We start from the raw sequence: 3,251 nt of genomic DNA on the forward strand, positions 1-3,251 counted from the left end.
GAAGCATGATATATAATCCATGGGCCACACCACATGTCAGTACCATTTGAATGGGCAAATCCTTACCTATATTAAATTGTTTATAGGTCAATACAAGTAAATACATTCATGATGAATTAATATATGTTGCTAAATGAATAGCCTTTCTACAGGAGTAGCTTTTCATATTTATTGGACATTGTCTTGATTCCCCCTAATTCCAAAATGCACACGGCCATCATATTAACAGTGATGTAATTTTGGCAACTACATTATTTTTCTCTTAATATATTTATATAGATTTTTTTAAACAAAACATAAAACACATACACAAACTGCATTATTTTTAAAGGGTGTTCATTGTAATAAAAGCAATGTGTTTGAATGGGCATACACATTGTGTTGTTTTGATATTAAGTATAAAGAAATGTGCACATGCATAGCACATGCTGAAAATTTGGGGGACCCTTGCGATTTTTCAAGGGGCTTATACAGTTATTAGGTTATAGCAATTTCACACCAGTACTATCAGCCAAGCCCTAGAATGGCTGTGATATTACAGTACATGCAGAGACATACATACTGTATAGATCACTCCCAAGCCCTCCCGACTCCTGAGTCATCTTGTGGCATTTTAACTTCATGCAGTGCTGTATATGTACCCAGTGTACCACCCAATAATGAATTGCTACAGCTTGGGTTTAGCTCTGTTCATCTAGTTTCATATCCTTTTGAAAGTTGTGGCAGAAAATGTGTATTTAGTAACATACTGCTTCTCCAGATTCACACTGAGAGCTAGACCCTTTCCCCTATATGCCTTGTGTATTGGCTCACTCCGTGTTTGCCACAGGGGTAATTTTTTTTGGCCTTCTGGGGCCCACTATAGTGGGGGTCTCATGCCACTGCCTGGTTTGCCACTATCAACTGAGATCATCTGTTCTAAAAATGCATAGAGTAACGGTCCTGGGGGGTGGTTTGATTACAAATAACCAAAAGAATATGTGATATTTGAATTAAAAATTAATAATCCTGAACATGATCATTAAGACTTGCTCTACAGTGAGGAAGGTGTTCTTGGCAAGGCATAGGGTTGTCGTTAGGTCATGATCTAAACATGATCTATAGCCTTCTTTGTGTGACCACCTCTTTCTCTAGTGCTGAGATCGCAGAGATCCTTCTTTGTCAGAAAATAAGTTAAATGTCAAATGAGGGATTTCTGAGAGTAATCATTCATCAATATCATTCTGTTATCATTAGCGGAAAAAGGGGGTAAAATAACATAGGAGTGTCAGAGATCTCAGATCTCTACTCCTCCCTCAAGTAAAATGTAAAAGATAATGACAATGATAATGGGGGCATCCATGTTGATATACTGAGATCAGTTGACTTATTTATTGATTGAACTCACAATCTTATGGCTTCAAATGTGGGGAAGAAACAGAATTCTCATCAGTTTGATCGGCATGCTGCTAAAATACTGCACCTCAGTACAGAAACTACATTTTTGGTAGAAATTTTGTTATGACAAAAAATTATGTTGATGTCTGTTTTATCCGGTGACCAACAGTTCAATTTGTTTTGTTCTTTTAGAAAAAAAGAAAGGAAGAGAAAACATTATGAAAATTGTGAGAGAGAGAGAGAGAGAGAGAGAGAGAGAGAGAGAGAGAGAGAAAGAGAGAGAGAGAGAGAGAGAGAGAGAGAGAGAGAGAGAGAGAGAGAGAGAGAGAGAGAGAGAGAGAATGAGAGAGAGAAAGAGAGTGAGAGAGGGGGGGGGGGGATGAATCGAACCGGGGACTCGTTGATCAGAGGACCGTGCCTATGTTACACATGGCCCAACCATTCAACCATCAAGTCACCCTGCTGTTCATTACTTTAAGACTTTACTGTATAGAGCATTATTACTAGTTCAAGATAATACAAAAACAAATATTTAAAAAGTCAGGAAGCTTGGCATGCTTACCGGGGACAAGATGGAAGATGGCACCAGGTCTGGTGTTATCTACTTCGGTGCAGAAGAAGAACCATTTCATCTCTTCCACAGTCACTTTGTGAATGAACAGACTGTTCCCAGGCTTCAGAGAGAACCTGTCTCTGAAATTGTCACTGACCATCTGGTCCTTCGTTACAATTCTCAGGATCTCATCAGGACATTCTCCCGGTAGCTGCATGTTCCAGATGACATCACCTTTATCCAGAGAACAGTTGAGGGTGGTGTCTTGTCCCAGTTCCACAGGTACATTACATTGGTCCATTTATTTTGAGTGTGGACATAGGTCATTAAAACACCACAGAAAAACAACAGCATCCGTACGTGTTTCTCCATGTTGTTGTTCAGCACACACACCTATACTGTCTGTCTCTACTACACTGTCTGTCTCTCAGCTGTCCTACTGTCTGTCTCTACTACACTGTCTGTCTCTCAGCTGTCCTACTGTCTGTCTCTACTACACTGTCTGTCTCTCAGCTGTCCTACTGTCTGTCTCTACTACACTGTCTGTCTCTACTACACTGTCTGTCTCTCTCTCTCAGATGTACTGCCGTTTTACACTAGAGGTATGACGGTGTATTAACTTCCTCTTTAAAAAAGGAATCAGACCAACTGCCAGGGGTGTGGTTTCAATTGTGTGCATGTTTTCACTAGCCTGGTAAACCCCTCCTCCCCCTTTGTGAAACAAAATGTGTGTCGCAAGCTTCTTCCATTTGACAGAGTCAGGTTATGTTTTCACTGATTCCAACAGGAAGTGAAAGGAGCACCAATTTTCAACCTAACTTCATAAGTGGTCTTCACCCCTCACTAAGGCTCATTATAAGATGATACTGCACCATTTCTGCCTGCTCTACTCTGTGTCTGTGGGCAGTTCAGAAACCCGTCTACCAGTGGCAGCATTGATAAGCAGATTTGGTAATTTCAAACAAGATTATTATTTTATTTTATTATTTTGTATTAATGCAAGAACAATGTCTTCTATTCCAACATGCTAGACAAATGCCGTTGTATCTATTACAGCTTGGAATCCCCATCTCGCGGGTGAAATCTGCGAGTGCAGAGGGGCCAAGACAGGTCTAAGATGGTAGACAGGTAGAGGTCTAGAGCATTGGTTCTCAAAGTGGGGTCCGGGGACCCCCAGGGGTCCTTGGGGGAATTCCAGGGGGTCCCCAGCTAAGTAGTTAATGTATCACAATCATTTTAACCACTCTATCCATGTATACGTTGGCTATTCAAAAACAGCAGATCTACAAGCTTGCAGCGTGTCACTTTGTGCCGTACTGCG

The 3,251-nt window shown here is 40.8% G+C and overlaps 1 protein-coding gene across 2 annotated transcripts in view; it reads right to left on the reverse strand.

The window, feature by feature from the left end:
• The window catches only part of LOC311057131 (uncharacterized protein), an 8,657-nt gene extending 6,212 nt beyond the window's left edge, over window positions 1-2,445 (reverse strand). For both annotated transcript variants that reach the window (XM_084074071.1, XM_084074070.1), the window contains exon 1: window positions 1,940-2,445. In XM_084074071.1, coding sequence (XP_083930197.1) covers window positions 1,940-2,231 — 292 coding nt within the window. In that variant the 5' untranslated portion in view covers window positions 2,232-2,445. The remainder of the gene's footprint in view (window positions 1-1,939) is intronic.
• Window positions 2,446-3,251: the final 806 nt, after the last annotated feature.

The sequence above is a fragment of the Gymnoscopelus microlampas genome (assembly GCF_963454915.1).
Source record: "Gymnoscopelus microlampas genome assembly, chromosome: 12".
In the NCBI taxonomy this organism is placed as follows: Eukaryota; Metazoa; Chordata; class Actinopteri; order Myctophiformes; family Myctophidae; genus Gymnoscopelus; species Gymnoscopelus microlampas.